Raw genomic sequence first — 19,443 nt, forward strand, 5'->3', positions numbered from 1 at the left:
TTTCAACATTTTTCTTACGTATAACCAAACAACAAAAACTAATTTTAATGTGTTTTTCATGAAAATCATTTTACATTGAGAATGTTTTGCACTCAACTAAAGGGAGCCTAGATTCTAAGTAAAATTTATAGTTTAGATCCGGGCCGGAGTAAATTTTTTTGGGAGATTTTCACTTTCGAAAGGAAGTGTTGTGAAGATTTACAATCAAAGATTTCATGAGGGTATGGAAGCTAGGGAGGTTTTTGTGGTTATAGGGTAAAGGAAAATGGAATCAAGAAAGGGGCAACGAGAGGGAAGGAAATCAAAAACCTTAGGTTTAACGAACTTTTTAATCATATACTTTTTAACATTTTTTTTTCACCACATATGCCTCAATCTTTTCAAAATTCTTCATATATCGTTCAATTTCTTGACAATTTACCATGCGCCCTTAACCATTAATGATTATTAACTTTCTAGATCATTATCCTCTAATTTCATTAATGAACCCTAATAAATCCCTATTCCACTCATTTACCCTAAAATATTAGTATTGAAACAACACTGAAGGCCAAAGAAGATAAAAGAGTGATAAAAGTGGTCATTTTATGGTGTGTTAATGGTGGTCAATTATTCAATTAAGGTTAACAACACAAATAGGGGTTATTTAGGATTTGGCAAGGGAATTAGAGGTTAACGACTACATATAAGTTGGTAGTTGTTAGTTATGAAGGTTATATGGTAAATTTTGAAGAAATTGAGGGGTATATGGTGAATTTTGAAAAGTGTAGGGATTTATGGTGAATAAAATCTTGTTGGGGTATATGGTGAAAAATCCTTAAATTCACTGCTAAAATATATCTTGAATTATCTGGCGCTAGAATTAACCAAGCACGGGGTCTCCTCTCTTTTTGTGTCCCTGTCACCCCTCCTCACACAATACCTTCACTGGACCGCCGAGTCGTCGCCTCTCCCCTTCCCCTTCATGTTGCCTCATCGCCCGTCGGCATTCCCCCCACCCTTTTCCAGCGCCATCCCCTCCTCCTCATCCTCTTCCATCTATTGTCAGTTTTTCGCCCCCTCCCTTTCTCTATGTCCTTGGATGTTTTTTCTAGAGTTTGTGCATTATTTAGGTGGTGGATGGTAGTGGGGGTTTCTCGGTGGTTGGGTCACTTGGGTGGATGATTTTGGTGGTTGTGTGGGTAGTTTTCAGTGGTTGGTGGCTTGATTGGGTCGTTAGGGTTGAGGGGTTAGATAGTGGTTGGTGGTCGGGTCAGGTTACGCTGGTTGGGTGGGTGGTACGGTGCTAGTAATTGAGTGGTTCGTACAAGTGTTAGTTGGGTGGTCAAGGAGATAGTCAACAATAAGTCAAATAAAGGATTAGGGGTGGGGAGGGAGGAATAAAAGTAGAGGATTTTGGACATATTTAGAGGGTAAAGGGTCTCATTAAATTGAGTAAACAAACAAGTAAACTTGATTTCCTTACTCTTTCTTGAACACCCCAACGTAATGACCTCTTAATAAAAGGAAAATTATCAAATGGGCCCTATTGGCATAAAAACTCAATGAAAAAGGTCTGTGAGCCATGCTATTCAAACATTTTTAGTATTTTGATTTTTTATTAAATTTTTAAAATGATACAATAATTGTTTTCAAAAGTGAATATGAATAGGTAGTACTAATATAGTAATATTAACATTTATCATTAAGGATCAAGGTTGGCATAGCGATTGTAGGACCCTTCTTTCACTCCTATGGCAGGGGTTTGATTCTCACCCCTTGCAGAAGGATCCCTAATTTTCAACCTTCTTGCAAGGGAATGTTCCATATCTTTTTTTAAATTATTATTTTAAAAAGTAGTATTAACAAATATTCCAAAGATAATTCACATCACAGAGGAATAGTGTATATCGTTAGTATTAGCTGCAATGAGTAGTTGACCTGAAATTAACCTACTAATCCATTTAATAACATTGTGCAATTTCTATTAGCAACGACTCATTAACAATTGCTTTAGTAACTCATATTCTAAGAACTTGAAATACAAAGAGAGTCTCTACATAACAAAAAGATGAATCCAAATACAACCTTTTTTATTGTTGATTTAAGTTGAAGAATTGATTTATTGGATGGAAAGATCAATAGGTAGTGAGTCAACAACCCAAACCTGACCTATCTATGTAAGGGGGCGTTTGGTTCATATAATGGTATGAGTTTGGAATCAGGAATGAAATCGATGTGGTATGGGTTTGGAACTTGATACTTAATACCTTGTGTTTGGTTTCATTTAGGAATGAAAAATCTTCTTTTATTTGATACCTAGAGGTAAGGTATGAGCCATACCCACCTCCACCTATGGGTTTCTAAACCTCATACCTTATGGGTTTGAGGTATGGGTTTAAAATTTAGAAATAAGTTAAACAAACACTAGGTATGGGTTTTGTTCATTCCAAACCCATACCTCATACCTAAAACTAGTGAACCAAACACCCCCTAAAAGAGTAGTTGAGTTGGATTAGATTGACTCATTTAATTAAACAGGTTGCGATGCAACAACTCATCTAATTATATGAATTGAAAATATCGACCCAATTTGTTATTATTGGATTAGGTTTGGGATGATCCGTTGAATAGATGGGTTGGATTAATTCTCGCCCTCTCTTGATAATCACTAATCACTCGAGTTTTTTTTAATACTCATTACTCCCTCTTCTTTTAAAATTATTAATTTGTTACACCTACATTCCTAGGCACACTAATTCGAAACTTTTTTTTAAAAAATTACAAAAGAAACATATTAGTAAAAGACATATTAACACTAATATAATAAGATTTCAGTTAACTATACTTTTATTCACATACAAATTACATATGATGGTCAAAGTAAAAAATTTATGAATAGTGTCTGTCAAAAAAAAAATTATGAATAGTGTAAAATGTAAAAAATGTAATAAATTAAGAAAAAATAAAGGTAGTGAAACAGTTTTAAAAGAGTTGATACGAAAAACTCAAGAGAGCATCCTATATTGTGTGATACCCTCATTAGATGGAGTGAGATGGATGCAAGTGTGGTTCAGAAGGGTTGCTATATCCTATGGAATGTTTGGGTTGAAAGAAACAGGAAAGTCTTTGAGCATACAAGCCACCCTGCCACTGTTGTGTGCCAGAGAATTATGAGACAAGTTGATGATTTCAATAACTATGCGGTGCGGATTTATGGAGGAGGACGCCCCCTCGCGGCCCCTAGTCCTGGTCGATGGCATGCCCCCCCTGTTGGTGTTATTAAATTGAACACAGATGCAAGTCTGGCGGATGAAGGTTGGGTGGGACTTGGAGTGGTAGCCCGTGACTCGGAAGGTAAGGTGTGCTTTGCTGCATCTAGACGTGTGCGCGCCTACTGGCCTCCCGAGGTAGCTGAATGTAAGGCCATTTATATGGCATCCCGCTTAGCCAAAGCTCATGGGTATGGTGATGTGATCTTCGAGTCTGACTCCCTAGTAGCCACGAAAAGATTAACAAAAGCAGCAATCTTCTTTTCTGATTTGGATGCAATACTTGGGGACATTCTTTCTCTGTGTAATGGTTTTTCTTCTGTTTTTTTTTCTCATGTTAAAAGGGATGGGAATACTGTTGCCCATAACCTTGCTAGAGTAGTGCCTTTTGGTGTTGAGCAATGTTGGGAGCGTCACTGTCCTAGTATTGTTACACCTTATGTACTTATGGACACCTTGTCCCTTTGATTAATGCACTTCTCTTTCCCCTAAAAAAAAAAAAAAAAGAGAGCATCCTACATTCCCACCTATTCCACTCTTTTTTACGCAATTCCAAATCATTTCCTTTTCTCTCTTCCTCCATATTAATTAAACAGGAGGTCAGAAAATAAAAATAAAGATTATAGCAACGCAATGAAGATCGTCCGTAAAGATTACATTCACGGCGGACCTGGCAGCGTCAAGGTCATATTTTTATTTATATTTACATTTGTTTGGGTGTATTTTGGGGTTTTTTTGGCTATTATTATTTGAGATTATAACTATTAATTCATATTTATTGTTTGATTTGATGAAAAATTTGGGAATTTGAACTGATTTCATCTTCAATTTGCTAATTTGCAGATGATTCCAGACGAAGCAGATGATTTGTGGATTGCTTACAATTTGATTGCTGAAGGTGATTCTGTTCTAGCTGTCACTGTTAGGTATTTTGATTATCCCACCCAACTAAATTTACAATTGTTTTTGATTTTATATCAGTTTTTAGCTTTCTTGGTTGCTTTAATTAAGTGGGTATGTATTGAATTTCGACTTCCCAATTGTTTTTGTGGTTCTATCATATTTTTACTGATGCAAATTAGAAATCTTTATCAAATTTTGGACCTTTGAGTACTCTGATTCATTTGGGTGGACCATTCTAATTTGGTGTATAATTCCTTATTGTTTGTCTACTTAAATAATTAGTCTAATGTCGAATTATCTGTAAATTATCAATGCCTTAGTCCGTTTGTACTAGCAGTGTGAAATAAAAATGTTCCTTTTGCTCGTTAGAGTTGAAACATGAATTGTTAGATTTGTAATATATGTGATCTCTAAACCAAATTACCGAAGGCGAGTTTTTGTTAGGCTCTTGCCCAAAGGTGTAGTTGGGGGTTCAGATGAATGCCTAACTCAGAAGGCTGAACTTGTAGTACCAGATTGTGAAACACTTAATATCCTAGTAATTTGGAAAAGAAAGGAAGAGTTCAGAATGTTTGTGGGGGTGCCATTTACTTGGCCCTTAATCTTAACACTTAGGTGATTTGCATCTAGGCCCAGGATCCCCAATATATTTCGTAATTTGTTTTCCACTGTCGTTAGTATGCCCTTCATACATAAACATGGTGAGTAAGACTGTCCTCGGGAACAATTGAACAGAAAACATCTTGCCAATGTTACTGCATCACAAAGGACCTCTACTGTTGTCCATGTAAAGCTTGATTATTGTAGGATGAGATTATTTGGTCAATTTCTAGGGATATCATTTTGAGATTTCTGGAAGACAATTTTTACAACGGTGCTGCCTTGCTGCTGTTTGATTTTGCAGGAAAGTATTGAGAGAGGCAACTTCTGGAAGGAGGGATGCAGAGCGAGTTAAACTTCGGCTGGAAATCAAAGTAGAGGTAAGAAAATCATGCATCCCCAAATATTCTTTTTTCTTTGAAATCAGTATGAGAAGTAAGAAGTGAGAGGAAGGTACATGTTGCTTTTTGTATGATAATGCTGTTTGAAAACTTCATCTGGATCATTTTCTTGATGTGTAAATGCATAATGTATTGACTAAAATCTGCATCATTAAATTTTTCCTTCTCAAGAATAACATGTGTGCCTTGTAACAGGTTCTATTTACTTTATAATTTATAAAGTTAGTGAGTGTTAAAGACTTTGAGCTATAATGCTTTTTTGAATTACTCTAATTATCTGTCGTATTTGTTGGCTCGACTTATAATTTTCATAGGCAGTGGATTATGAAAAAGAAGGCTCCATCTTACGTTTACGAGGAACAAACATTTTGGAAAATGAGCATGTTAAGGTACCTAAGTGAGCTACATTGCGTTAATGTGGTTGATGCTTTCTACCATATAATTCTTGATTGTGCTTCTTTTTTTTTTTCCTCTTTTGCTTTCCATTGAAGATAGGCGCATTTCATACGTTGGAACTTGAGCTTCATCGACCCTTTGTGCTAAGAAAGGTATGCTTTGGCCTGCATGTGTTTGAAGAGATATTTGCACCTTTCTTGTGCTTTAAGTAGTGTAAAGAGACAAGGGAAAATATTGTGGCCGACGCGGCATGAATTTTTTCAAAAAATTCACATTAATATGTTCTAACCTTATTTGCGTTGTTTTAGCTTATGAAGCATAATTACAACATAATATAATCAAATCTATCAGAATATCATGTTTCATCAGCTAATAATTAATTCATAAAATATTTTTGGCCAATGTTCGAAAAGAAGATAAAAACGTTATGACGCGGCGAGTTCGCGTTATGGAACGGAAAACGCGGCAAGAAGTATGCTACTTTTATTATAGTGTTCGGTAACGGGATTTTGCGGAACGGCAAATCCAAAATATGTTAAACCACGGTTTTGTAACGGAACGGGAGAGTTTTAATACCTGGAACGGTAGCCTGTTTTTGCCTGCTGTAAGTTGTGCTTTAATTAGTGTAAAGTAGGAGCAGTCTTTGGCCGCTAAGAATTTGCAACCATTTTCATCCCTAATATTATTTGTACTGAGATATATATATCCTTTAAGCATCAAAGCTACTCAATCCTCTTGAACATTAACCTTAGAATGGAAGGAAAAGCATTTGCCCTAGACGTTTATAAAGCTTCCCAGAGTGCATTTGGTTTACTCTATGCATGAGGCAAGTTGGCATCTACTTCCTACATTTTAAATAAAAGGCACACATACTTCTCAAATATTTGCTTTGATCACTAATATCGCTTATAATATGCTAGATGAAATTATAAAACTGTACCATTAGATTTATCTCAAAAGATACTTTTATAATTATTTTTATATAATTTCTATCAAATATGTTTTGAGATTTGTCAACGATCTGTTCGACCTCTAATAATATGCGTGCCTTATATAAAGAAATAATATTATTTAATATTTACTATTTATATAGAACCTAATCCATAGGTTCACATTTCCCACTAGTTGGATGGGGGATGTGTTAAGGAAGTGCATCACTTGATATAGGTGTTATGCAGATCTATACCCTTTTTCTTTAATTGACATTATGTTTCGTGTTTTGATTTCTCCTTGTCATTGACCTGCTCATGCTACATCTGTTTACTTAATGTTGTAGGATGTCTGGGACTCCTTGGCATTGGATATGCTCCGTCAAGCAGCAGGTATATTTAATTTTCTGGTTTTTTTAATCTTCATAGAGTAACAAGAGATTGTATGCTCCGTCTAACCATATTGCTTTGTTGGTCTTTTAATTTTTTTGTATCTGTTTTGTTTTTATCCAGATCCTGCTGCCAGTGCTGATCTAGTAGTGATAATAATGCAAGAGGGACTTGCACACATACTTTTGGTTGGTAAAAGGTACAATTAGTAGCGCAAAGTGATCGTTGAATATTTATTTATTTGCAGCATGTAAGTCCAAGAAGTAAGAGCTACTTCAATGAAATCTAATCTGCTACTGCCCCTAAAGTCGACAAACACCACAGATATTACTGACCTAGATGCTGTCACATCTTTAGATCTCCCTTTTGGATGTTTTTCTCAGTGAATGGCTTTTTACTGGAAATGAATCTACCCATTGCTACTTTTGGTCGAATTTTTTTGATGATTTTTACATCACTAATAGTTCCAAATAGTTGACAAGAAGGATGAACAATAAGTTGCTTTTTCTTTGTTGCCTGGAAAGTGGGAAGCACTAAATTAAAGTAGGTTTTTGGTTTGCTGACCACATTTTCCGTAACCTTTTGAATTGTTAATCTACTCTCAGCTGCATATTATGGGGATTTATATCCTTAATAACAAGAGATTCTTTCTTCCTCCCCTGTTTTGGTTAGGATCTATAATTTTGTTTCTATTGTGAAACTTACACCTGCTTAGAAGACACTTTATCCAATTGAAATTTGGGACCACGTACTGCCAAACATATATGGTTTTTGTTAGCTCTGTTTGCCAACTGTTATAACGATAAATATATATTTAGATGTCTGCCTATGGTTTTGCTAAATATGCAGCCGTGCAATGTGGCTTCTGACTTCTGAGTGTATGGTTGGCAGTACTCTAGTAACAATCAGTTCTCGTGATGTGGCGATTGCTAGCATGAGGTTGTCCTTTTTACTCACTGACTTCTTGGTATGCTTTTCTTCTTGTTTTGGCAGTGTAACCATCACCCGTGCTCGAATAGAAGTTTCAATTCCTCGGAAACATGGTCCTGCTATTGCTGGATATGAATCTGTATGTGTTACAATACAATTACCGTTACAAGCTATATTTTAATAGCTGCAGCTGAACAAGGTCCCAGAGTTGTAAAACCCCAGGATTTTTTTTCCCCATTTTTTAATGAAGGTCCTAGAGCTGGACAAGTGAGAACTGACGTGATTTTCCCTTGTTTTTTTCGCTGTAGGCCTTAAATAAGTTTTTCGAGAATGTTATGCAGGTGAGTTAGTATGCATTCGTATCAATGCACATGTTTAAATGACTCAATACTGTTCTATATTCTTCAGCTTGTGACTGAAATGACATATTCCATGCTGATGTTACAGGCTTTCCTGAAACATGTGGATTTCAATGTCGTCCGCTGTGCTGTCATTGCAAGTCCTGGATTTACGAAGGTCAGTTGTTTTTTTAATTGATGTTAGTATTGGGCTATTGCCAAACTATGTTGATCTTGCCTTTTCTTGTATTGCTTTTACCCCCCCCCCCCCAACACACACACACATACCAAAAAGATGGATTGCTTGAGTCTTGATTCTTGACTTAAGCTTGTAGAGCCATGTAGAACTTGATAGGATACATTTTTTTGTGGGACAACTCTAACTATAACACTGTGTTTGGTTAGGAACCGTAAAGAAGAGGTTGGAATGGAGAGGGAAAAGAATGGACGGAAGGGGAAGGTAGTGGGCGTATATTTTCTGTCTAGATCTTTTGGATACTTGAAGGATTTACTTTAATGAATGAAGAAGGATACTGGATCCCTCCAATTTCCTTCCTTTCCATGCCCTTTGCCATTCCACATCTGCACAAAGAAATTGGATCTGTCACTTTCAATCCCATTCTCGGCCCTCATCCAGACACATTCTAAGTATGGCTTGAACATCCTTATGTAGTTTGGTTGAGCCAATCAACAAAAATATATAAATTTTTGGCTCAACCTCATGTTTCTCAGCATTTCCAGAATAATCTTAATTTCAGAATTTTAAACCCGAATTAACCTTTAATAGTAGCGGCAGTATATCAATGTATGAAAATATTATTTGGAGAAAAACCCTATACATCATGGTTACTCTGGATGTATCTGTAAATTTATTTACTTTATTCTGGTTGTAGCCATGAGATCCTCACAATATGTCATTGACTACCAATGAAAATAGCAAATCTCTGAAGCGTTTCTAGTTTCTGTGTGGGTAAGTTGTGAGTGGTCCTGAAAAAATAGCAACATGTTACAGCTCAATTGCATGATTTGATTAAGAGAATATAATGATTGATAAGCATGTCAAATTGGGATTTTCGAATTTAGTGGAGTGATCTATTATCATATATTCTGCATGGTATTCAGTTTCACGAAGTCTCATTTAACCTCTTTCTTAGTTGGATAATGCTGAATTTCTCGTGGCTTATGGCTTCAGTGAATTACTCCTGGTATATTTGGTTGTGGTGGTTTTGGAGTTGATGAATATAACCTTAGAAATATTCAGGTTCTTATGCAGGGGTTTTTGTTTTCTTAATTGATCAAGGGCCTTTTCTTCGTCTTTAGGATCAGTTTCACCGTCACCTGTTGCTGGAAGCTGAAAGAAGACAGATGAGATCTATTATAGAGAACAAGTCGCGCATAGTTCTGGTGCATACTACTTCAGGATACAAGTATGGAAAGAACATGTCTTTTGTTTTACTTGCTTCATTACTTTTGTATCTTGGGGGAAATGGTGAAGCTTTGGGAGTTCTTTTTCTTGTTAGAATACCTCTTAGTTTACTATAATAAAATTTAACTGGAGATCTTCCATTGGGAGATTGGATGATGAATCTGAGAGATTATTGGTTTAGTTGCAACTTGAAGATCCTGCAGGTTTGATTTGTAAGATTTTCTTAGCTTGTCTGCTCTATGTGGCCTAGAGTGGATATGAATTACCTTTTTCATAGTTCCGTGCTTCAGTCACTTAGCTATTGGGGAATCTTGACAACGGTTAAGTCTTATATTATCTTGCACTTAGGTCTCTTATTGTATATTCTTGGTATCGTTGAAAACAAAAGATGTTGTCTAGCCTGGTCTCCTTGCATTGGTTGTTTTTTATTTTTAAAGATGTTCTTTTCTTTTCTGAACAGGCATAGCTTGAGGGAGGTTCTGGATGCACCAAACGTAATGAGTATGATAAAGGATACGAAGGCAGCGCAAGAGGTGACTAACTTGTGAATCTTTTGATTGTTCGTCCTTTTTGAATGCCAAGTTCCGTGGTTAGTCTTATGATATGTTTTTAGTAATCTTGCGGCATCTGGTGACAATGTTGTCTACTCTTATTTGGTTCAGGTCCGTGCCCTCGAGGAGTTCTTCAACATGCTATCAAATGTCAGGTTCTATTCTTGAGATGTATGTTTGACTTGCTTTAATATGCTTTTTATGCTGCAGTCTGTTGCTGTTGGAATTTGACCTTCAACATTCAGATATCCTCCTATGTCATGGTATTCAGTAACATATGTGTTATAGAGTTGACTGTCCTTGTATTTTGCTGCCACCCTTTTTGTAGTCCTTTCTGGAATTAGGTCCTGCACATCCTGACTCCCCATCCATATCTTCTTTCCCAAAGATGCATGAATAGATGAGCTCAAATGTGAATCAATCTAATTCAATGTGCTGCTTTGGAACGGGAGGAGTTGGGGTCCTGATATATTTATGGAAATTTCATTAGAACAAAAGAAATTTGGTTTTAAATGGGGGTTTGGGGGTCCTAAACTTAATTTGATGGCATCATCCTATGGCTTGGCATAGTACTATCAGTTTATTGACATTCTGCTATCAGACCTTTGGTCTCTAGAGGTAGACCACATGTGTAATATTCTGAAGTAGTAGAGGTTAGACTCTTGCTTGATTATTTCCCTTGCATTCTTCTTATTCATTTGTGAATCATGTAGGATTCAGCTCGTGCATGCTATGGTCCTAAACATGTAGAAGTTGCTCATGAGAGAATGGCTGTCCAAACACTACTTATCACAGATGAACTATTCAGGTTTGTTCTTACGCTGAGTCTAGTAATATTTAGATCATAAAAGTGTTAAGTCACTAGCATGTTTCATGTATATGCTGTAAGGGACATTTCTGTGCATCTTACTTCCTATAATGCAATGTTTTGTTCAATTTTCCTGTGTATCTGGTCCCAGAAAGTCAGAAACCTCCTTCCCAGTGAACCCACGTTTAAAAAAGTGGGATTTATATTAGACTGCATACGATTTTACCTGATTTCCATATGGGGAGTTCTGTTTCAAAACTCGGTTAAGTGATGTTATAAAGTGGTCAAGTAGAGCAAACAATCTTATCAGCCTATGGTGAAAATTTAAAGCTTTGCCTTGTCCGTATAGTGATATATATGTGCTCTATAAGCTGTGAACCACAAGCTCACTAGAAGGGTCATCTCAATTAATTTGAGGGGGCCTCGTAGTAGTTTAACATTTAGGCCCTAATCTTTGAGAATATATTGAATCAAGAATCTTTTAGGAGGTTGTCCAATTTTCACTTGGTACAGCAAAGGTAAAATTTTTACCAAGGGCAATGTTCTTGACCCTGTATGATACATGTGGCTTACACCTCCTTAGAGACAGCTTGTTCACTATAGGCTATATATGAAGTGTGTCTGCTTTCTAACCATATCCCTTGCTCCAAACATGATTTGATTTCAATGATAGTTGTGTTATTTGTCTTCCTGGGGTCAATCGCTATAAGCTTGTTATTTTTCTTTATAATTCCTTTCGTGTCAACTAATGATTAATTATATTGTTTATAATTTTGAGTGGACATCAGGAGTGCTGATGTAGCAACACGGAAAAAATATATCAACTTGGTTGACTCAGTCAAAGGTTCTGGAGGAAGCGCGTATATATTCTCGTCCATGCATGTGTCAGGGGAGCGTAAGTGCAATTTTCCTCTGCTATAACCATTTTATTTACTTGAGCTACATTATTAAATAATGTGTGGGAATTTTAGGTAACATGCATACTAGGTTTGATATCAATAAGTCAGCTATCATGGCAATATTGTACTTCCTCCGTCCTAAAATAAGTGACACACTCCTCTCAAAAAGCTCTCATATAAAAGAGAGAAGTGTTTCACTTATTTCAGAACGCAGGAAGTATTGGGTAGAGGAAATGCTCTGAACAAATAGCAAATTACTGCCCCATTTTTTTAACTTGTGGTGAAGCTGTTGGATCTTATTTATTATGAAAATCAGAAAAATATAGGGAGCATTAGACTCTACTGATCGAGAGCCTGTGTTGTTTAAGGAGGAAGGAGTACCGACCGGCGACCTTTATGCTGTGTTTTTTGGCTTAGGAATTGAATTATATAGCAACTGTTTTGATACCCTATGTTTGAGTGTTCTCAAGTATAAAATCTTAAAATTTTCATGGTGTAAAAGCTCACAGCTCGCCTTCTCTCCTCAACTGTACCCTTGGCAGCATCTTGCCTCTCCTTTCCTGAAATTGCTACAATGGAATCATGATTAGTGATTTATCATTTGCACTTTCTTGGTATAATAATCGTGGAGGGTAGGGGAGGGAATAGAAGAGTGATTGCATTTTATGGCCAAATCTTTGCAACAATGAGAAGTTTTGGTTTATGAGAGGGGAAGGATAACATTTCCTCCCAATTTCTTGCCCCTTCCTTCTTTCCCCAACGTTATATCCAAACATGGGAAATATTGTGAAAGTACATCTCTGTAAAGAAAAAAAAAAGCGATAAAAGAACCAAATGTGAAGGGAAATGAAACTACGGTAGTCATATCTCCTCTCTTGGTGATGAAAATCTGTCTCCCACTCTTCCTCTCTCTCTTTCTCTTTTCGTTTCTGTCTGCCTACGTCTTTGTCTTGTTTCTGATAGTGGTTTGTGGACACAGAATTGGCGCAGCTGACTGGCATTGCTGCTATCCTTCGCTTCCCACTCCCTGATCTTGATGACATTGAAATGTGATGGAACTACTTTCAACAATGGGAGAAGCATTGTGTACAACAGTATCTAGTGGACAATCTATTGCTTAAAATTGTATATCCCTGCTTTCTTACCAATTCCTTGTTCTTCAGAGGCTTAAAGTTGCGGTATATGACTCATTTTTGCTTATTGTTGGACAGTTTTATTGCTTAAAATTGTATATCCTTGCTTTGTTACCAAATCCTTGTTCTTCAGAGGCTTATAGTTTCCATATATGACTCATTTTGCTCTTTGTCAATGTTAAAAAGTAATTGTATTAAGATAGATTTACTTTATTGTAACATACCCTGTAACATTATACATTCTATAATTAAATAATTTTTTTTTTTTTGCTTTGCAGCATGTGTGTCTGTTTGAATTTAGAACAAATGCTTTCCTGGAACATTGCATGTAACATTGTAACTGTACACTTTGGTCACTAATTATAAGAAGGGTGCCTTCTCTTTGACTTTGAAAGATAAGTTTCAGACCTGATCAAGTCCAATAAAGTTAAAATATAAGGTGAATTTAAAGCTGATCAGTTTTGATTAGGTTTAATAAATTTAGCTAAAGAGAATGCACTTTAATGCTCTGTTTTTTTTAACCGAATTAATAAAAATTCAATTCTTTTTAGTTCATATCAGTTTTGGATCAGTTCAGTTAGTTTTCTTTTACAATTTTCAATTCAGACCAGTTCAGAAAAATTCATTTCAGTTCAGTTTAGACTAATTCAGTTCAGAAGAATAGAGCCTAAGAGCCTGTTTTCCCCAGCTTATTATCAGTCTAGTCCAGTTCAATTCAGTGCAATTCTATTCTTTTATAACCATTTTGTTAAATAATATTATTATGTTGGTCTAATTTTTTTTACTTATTACTCTTATTATTATTTATTTTTATATCATTATTATTAAGTACTATTATTATTATTATTATTATTATTATTATTATTATTATTTCTATATATTATTATTATTTCTATATATTATTTTGTTTATCATAGCTTTACTCATTATAATTACTATTATTATTAGAAGGAACATGATTTAGGTCAAAAGCACAAATAAACCCACGTTTTTTAGCCCATAAACCAATCAAATCGCGTCAAAACGGTTTATGATGCAATTTTGCGCGGCCCGACCCAATCATATTACTAAATATTATTACTACCTCCGTTTCCTAAAGATCTTCCTTGTTATTGTTACTACAGATACCAATGAGAATCAAGTTGTGTGGGGTGTGGGATGTGGGGGTGGGTAAAGTAGGAGAGAGAAAGAGTTTAAGATAAATAAACAAATAAAAAGAGGTTAAAGTATGAGAGAGAAAGGGAGTAAAATTGAATTAATAATGTAATGGTGGACCATATGATAGAGACATGAGAGGGTAAAAAGGGGAAAAAAAATTACAAATAAGGAATAAAGTAAAAGAGGAAAGATCTTTTGGAAACGCACTTAAACGGAAAGAGGGAACATCTTTAGCAAACAGATGGAGTATATTATTAAATCTAATTATTGAAATAGTAATATTAATTTACTTCTTATATATTATTGTTATTATATAATCATCATCAAGTATTAATATATAAATACAAATAATATAAAATATTTATTATTAATTATCATTAATTATTATTATTATTAATATTATTTATTCATAACTATCATTTTAAAATATCCAAAATACTATTATTATTATTATTCATTATTATTACTTATCATTATAATTAATATTTAATATTCATATTATTATTGTTTAAATATTATTTATATATTTATTACATTCAATTTAATTCAATTCAGTTTAATTCAATTCAATTTAATTCAATTTAATTAGTTCAGTTAAGTTCAGTTCAGCTGTTTTATGCCGAAAAGAACAAGCCCTAAGTCTTTCTTTCGGCGTTCATGTTTACTAGGTGGTTGTTAAGATAGTTAAAATAATCATATGTTGTACAATGATACATCGCTCAGATTAGCCTAGATGTGTGTTTTTGCTTGTGTTAACTTTGTTGTTGGAGTAACTCTTTTAACTTACTCCTCATAACCAAAGTTTATAGGACTTTGAGATATGCTATCTTGTCTGGCTGTCAGTAAAAGAGACATAAACCCTAAAATGACTGTTATAGTAAAAAAAACAACACGAAATTTGCACATTGTTTAATTTTTTAAGAAAGAAGATAATTTTCATTAATTAAAGGCTATATGTCATACGTCATTTACATTTAATATCAAGGAAGAACGAATCTTAATTTAACCTGATCAAAAGAACTTCCTCTACGATATTAACTATGATAATAATGTGCTAGAGATGACAATATAGTATAGCCCTCTTTGTTCGTTCGTCGAATCATGCAATTTTTTATGAGAGTTACTATGTGCATCTATTTCGCCAAATTTGGACCATTACACCATGTGTGTTGTGTAGGGCTACTTTTGACTTCTTTTTTTTTTTGGCCAAATGTTGCCCTAGCAGGAGTTAAAATTTTAGTGTCTTACTATTTACCGTCCGCATTTTTATACGAATTTTGTATTTTTATACTTTTTTTATCTTAAAAAAATATAAAATTCTAAATCTTTTGTAGCATGACTATCTGAAATTTTCGGTTCTACCACTGTGGAACCGACTGATTTTTTCAATCCACCATAGTACAACTAAAAATTCCATGGTAAATAGGAAATTTGTTACAACGGTAATTGCAAAAGGCAGTTAAGAGGAAGAAAAGGGAGGAAGAAGGGGCTGGTAGGGGGACATCGCATCCCAAAAAGGGAGGAAGAAGAAGCAGCGCAGCTTGGAAGGAGAAGCAGGGAGGAGAAGAAGGGAGGAGGGAGGAGGGAGGAGAAGAAGGGAGGAGGAGGAAAAAGAAGAAGGGAGAAGGAAGGAGCTCGAGGAGAAAGAGTTCACAACAATGACGGCTGGGGCTGTGGGTGGGTAAGATTGTGAGAGGTAGATGTGGGTGGTGGTTATGGTAGGTTAGAAGAGGAAGAAGAAGTAGAAGAGAAAGAAAGAAGAAAAAGATATAGTATAAATACGAGTGGTATTTAATAAATACAAGCGACAAATAGCGTTAGTTAAATAGCTAAGAAGCATAACTTTCTCCTCCCTCAAAGATGGAGTTAGAGCACCAACAATGGAGAGGATTTCATCTCCTTTTAGCTCTCTCTCTCCTCAAAAAGGAGCTCCTCTCCATTGTAGACCAAAGCAAGAGGATCCTCTTAGCAAGAGGATGAAAGAAAATCCTCTTTTTGTAAAGGAAATGGAGCCTCGTCCCGCGTTGCAGAAGAGGATCTATACTAGAAGACTTACTAAATTCAAAATTAATGTTTTTGATTTTTTTTCCCGTAAATCTTTTAAAATATAATAACTATATGTATGTATAAAATAATTGTGTGAACTCTTTTTTTTTTTTTCCTTTGGGTGCAAGTTAACTTTTAGCAAAATGCTCACTCACGCTTTAAGAAAATTTACTTTAATCATAACTATTTCTTATAATATAACAAATAAAGCACGGGACTAAGTAACACGAATATCTAGTCAAAATTAGTTTAATTCAATACAAATGATTTCAGTTAAACTAGTATAAGTAAAATGTAGTGAAAATCAATAAACAATATATAGAAGTAACCTAAAACAATAAAGAGTTAGTAAAAATTAGTATAATCCATGAAAATAAAATGACTTCAAAAAATAATTCAAAATCAATAAAACTAGGATCAATTTCAGTACTAGTTTACAAGACTTGCGATCCCAAATTAGTCCTCTACTCTTCCACTGTTCCACATATAATTATTGAGACTTTTCTTATTGTATTGTACTATGATAGTTAAGTATATGTATTTCCATAATGTCTGTTTTTTAAATTATGAAGCATGGTTAAGCGACGCTTCTCACATAGTTAGATACTTATTTTGGAGTTTGGACTTAGGCTCCGTTTGGTAGGCCGTAAAACATTTTCAGTGTAAAATGATTTTCATGGAAAACAATTTAAAATGGAAAACACAATTCCAAATTTAGTTTTCCGTTGTTTGGTTCGATGTAAGAAAAATGATGAAATGAAAGGAAAATGAAAGGGAAAGTAAGGAGGTAGTGAGAAAAGAGTACAAGAGAGATAAGGAAAATAGTTTTCCCTTCATTTTGAAAGGAAAATGGTTTTCCATCATTGGGAGAGTAATTTTACCCCAAGGGAAAATGGTTTTACACTTTTTTGCCAACCAAACAATGTAAAACTGAAAATAGAGGAAAACAGTTTTTCGGGAAAACGTTTTACGCCCTACTAAACGGAGCCTTAGTGTCTAAGTAGTTTGGTCGATAGTGCGCCAAAAACATATGTTTGCGAAATAAAAATAATCTCTCAAAGATGGTGTCGTGGTGTAGTTGGTTATCACGTCAGTCTAACACACTGAAGGTCTCCGGTTCGAACCCGGGCGACGCCATTTTTAATTTTTTTCCATTCTCCCTTTTTAATTTCTCTTGGCCCGTCACTGAAATTTAAAATCCATTTTTATTAATATTGGACGTGGAGTTTAACAAAGAGCCGACCTTAGCTCAGTTGGTAGAGCGGAGGACTGTAGTTGTTTCAGCAGATTAATCCTTAGGTCGCTGGTTCGATTCCGGCAGGTCGGATTTTCTTGTTCTGATTTTTGTTGCACTAGCAGGCTATTTATTGTCTTACTAAACTAACATATATGACTTGCAATTTGAATGTCGATATTGTATATATGAAGGAATAGAATTCATATGCACAACAGCTACATAATTGAAATAAATCTATAAATTCACTGTCAAATTTTCCGTATTTGTGGCTCCAAGCAAAGTTCATTGATTTTCTTTTATTGGTTTTGTATCTGATTCTGTATTTCGTACTCTTTTTCAATTGAAATTTGGACGAACAAATTGGTATTGAAAGAGCGATCATATACTGAAGCCAGAAACCATCTTTGCATTACAAATACCAGTCATCTGACAATTGCAATATCTAGTGGGATGAGAATATGAGATTTTGCCTTCTTTTCGTTCTGACTCTCTGGCACACTCTTGCCTACCTCTATTTTCTGCCTATCTTTTGATATTTGGTGTAGTTCAAGCTTCGGACTGTAATAATCTGCTCTTCTCTGATATACCTGTTCTTACAGCGATTTTGCTGTATTCTGAAGTCCTACTACCCTGAGGCTTAACAATGCCTTCTTCGTTCAAATAAGGCCATGTTCAGCTCACTTATCAGATTTGATATTATCGAATGAACTATTGTGAGGCTTATAAGTCGAAGATGTAACTTGTAAGTTTTCTGAAATCCGATGATTTAATGATCTGATCTGCTGGTTTTCTTATATGATTCCATTGGTTTCGGAAGGACCTGAACGAAGGTGAACTGAGGAGTGAGGTCCTGTTGGATTGTGTTTACGGCAGGCTTCCATTCAGATTATTGAAATGTGGTCAGGTTCCTAGATCTCTCAGCTTGGTGGGTTATTTGAATTCCATATGTTGAGATGCTGTACAATACTACAATGTCTAGTCAGACTCTGTCAGGTACTAACCGCCCCTTTTCCCCAACAACGGTTTTTTCTGATGAACAGATTCATTCTCCCTACTCCTTTAGCTTATAATCTGGCAAGAAAAATGTTAAATCTGAGTATATGACAATTATTTAGGCTTATACTAATTTGTCCAAGAGTTCCTGTTTATGCTAATATGTAGGCTCATTAGGCTGTAGCCATTGACATTTTTAGTAATTCTTGTGTAAGGCCGCCATACAAAAAAGTTAAAATGATCATTTATAGACAAGGGGATCAATTTTTACCTTACTTCAGAGTTTTTGTATCTATTATAAATAGCTCCTTTAGGGCGAAAAATTACTCATGTATTACAAAGTAAATTATTCTAGGATGGTCCAAGAGATTTTGTAGGATATTGTTTATTCTAATTTGTCAAATTCCACCAATTTTTATAGGAGGACGGATTTGGCAATTCGGTTATGCCACAACACAATCGTCAACATTAGGCCGGTAGCCAGTAATATTTCTCTTTAACTAACATCCTCTTGTTTGTTTGTGCAGACAACGATCAAAATATTACAAACATACACTCATGATTCATGAAAATCGTGCATTCTTTCGTAAGAGCTTATATATTTTGTCACTAATTTAAATTTCACGCCACCGAATAATTAATTTTATATCCATCTTATGAAGTTCCTGAGGATTTTATTGCCAGATTGTAATTTTATATCCATCTTATATGATATACTGCTATCAGCAGACGAGTTAATTACCCAGTCGCGAGAAATCAACTTAGCTCAGAGCAGAGGATTATAGATGTTTCAGAACATTAATCCTTACGGCTCGTTTGGTAGATGGTCATAAATGGTGGTAATGGGAATGAATTTGTGTGTAAATTTGTGAAAAATATCATTGTCCATTCCCATGGTAATGCTAATTTATCCTAAAGTGTCCACTTTCCTTCTTGAATTTTCATTCCCATCCAATACCACCTTGTAGGGTGGTAATGAGTGGTAATGAAAATTGGTTCCCCTTGGAGACAAAAACACAAGTTTAGGGGTGAGATTGTTTGCCCATGGAGAAAA

At 35.1% G+C, this 19,443-nt stretch overlaps 1 protein-coding gene and 2 non-coding genes across 3 annotated transcripts; all 3 read left to right on the top strand.

Annotated features, from left to right (window-relative positions):
* The first annotated feature begins 3,761 nt into the window (after positions 1 to 3,761).
* On the top strand, positions 3,762 to 13,222 carry LOC104890794 (protein PELOTA 1). Its single transcript, XM_010676386.4, has 16 exons — positions 3,762 to 3,935; positions 4,095 to 4,177; positions 5,059 to 5,134; positions 5,470 to 5,544; positions 5,647 to 5,703; positions 6,828 to 6,873; positions 6,994 to 7,069; positions 7,864 to 7,939; positions 8,109 to 8,141; positions 8,248 to 8,316; positions 9,459 to 9,565; positions 10,025 to 10,097; positions 10,227 to 10,265; positions 10,829 to 10,923; positions 11,712 to 11,818; positions 12,802 to 13,222. The coding sequence occupies exons 1-16, from the start codon at positions 3,885 to 3,887 to the stop codon at positions 12,873 to 12,875; spliced, it is 1,137 nt and encodes a 378-aa protein (XP_010674688.1). The 5' UTR covers positions 3,762 to 3,884; the 3' UTR covers positions 12,876 to 13,222.
* A 4,000-nt stretch (positions 13,223 to 17,222) lies between these two features.
* TRNAV-AAC (transfer RNA valine (anticodon AAC)) lies at positions 17,223 to 17,296 on the top strand. Its single transcript has one exon. It is a non-coding gene; the product is annotated as a tRNA-Val (tRNA).
* Positions 17,297 to 17,397: 101 nt separating this feature from the next.
* Positions 17,398 to 17,486, top strand: TRNAY-GUA (transfer RNA tyrosine (anticodon GUA)). Its single transcript is given in 2 exon segments — positions 17,398 to 17,434; positions 17,451 to 17,486. It is a non-coding gene; the product is annotated as a tRNA-Tyr (tRNA).
* The last annotated feature ends 1,957 nt before the right edge of the window (positions 17,487 to 19,443 follow it).

The sequence above is a fragment of the Beta vulgaris genome, chromosome 4 (genome assembly GCF_026745355.1).
Source record: "Beta vulgaris subsp. vulgaris cultivar EL10 chromosome 4, EL10.2, whole genome shotgun sequence".
Taxonomy (NCBI): Eukaryota; Viridiplantae; Streptophyta; class Magnoliopsida; order Caryophyllales; family Amaranthaceae; genus Beta; species Beta vulgaris.